Genomic DNA, 854 nt, shown 5'->3' on the forward strand with positions numbered 1-854 from the left:
TGAGTCAACTTGGTCAAGGGCGATGCAATAGAGGAAAATCCCTGAACAAATCGGCGATAATACCCTGCCAAACCAAGGAAACTACGAATCTCTATGGTTGAGGTCGGTCTAGGCCAACTCTGCACCGCCTCTATCTTCTTCGGGTCGACCTGAATACCCTCGCTGGACACCACGTGCCCCAAGAAAGCCATCGAACTGAGCCAAAACTCACACTTAGAGAACTTTGCATAAAGCTTCTCCTCCCTCAGTCTCTGCAATACAACTCGCAAATGCTGCGCGTGCTCCTCTTGACTACGCGAGTACACCAGGATATCATCAATAAAAACAATAACGAACGAATCCAGATAAGGCCGAAATACACTGTTCATCAAATGCATGAACGCTGCTGGGGTATTAGTCAGTCCAAAAGACATAACAAGAAACTCATAGTGCCCATATCTAGTCCTGAAAGCAGTCTTAATAATATTTGAATCCCTGATCTTTAACTGGTGATAGCCCGAACGGAGATCAATCTTGGAGAACACCCTCGCTCCCTGAAGCTGGTCAAATAAATCATCAATGCGAGGCAAAGGATACTTGTTCTTCACTGTTACTTTGTTCAATTGCCTGTAGTCAATGCACATTCTCATGGTGCCATCTTTCTTCTTCACAAACAGAACCGGTGCACCCCACAGTGACACACTAGGCTGAATGAACCCCTTATCTAGGAGTTCCTGAAGCTGATCCTTTAATTCTTTCAACTCTGCTGGTGCCATATGATATGGCGGAATGGAAATGGGCTGAGTTCCCGGCACCAGGTCAATACCAAAATCAATATCCCTGTCCGGTGGCATGCCCGGCAGGTCTGCAGGAAA

The 854-nt window shown here is 46.5% G+C and overlaps 1 protein-coding gene across 1 annotated transcript; it reads right to left on the reverse strand.

Annotated features, from left to right (window-relative positions):
- Window positions 210-623, reverse strand: LOC109226368 (RNA-directed DNA polymerase homolog; the record flags this gene model as incomplete). Its single annotated transcript, XM_019391148.1, has 1 exon — window positions 210-623. A coding segment is annotated over exon 1 (414 nt), but the record flags the coding sequence as incomplete, so codon positions are not given.

Source organism: Nicotiana attenuata, chromosome 5, assembly GCF_001879085.1.
Source record: "Nicotiana attenuata strain UT chromosome 5, NIATTr2, whole genome shotgun sequence".
Taxonomy (NCBI): domain Eukaryota; kingdom Viridiplantae; phylum Streptophyta; class Magnoliopsida; order Solanales; family Solanaceae; genus Nicotiana; species Nicotiana attenuata.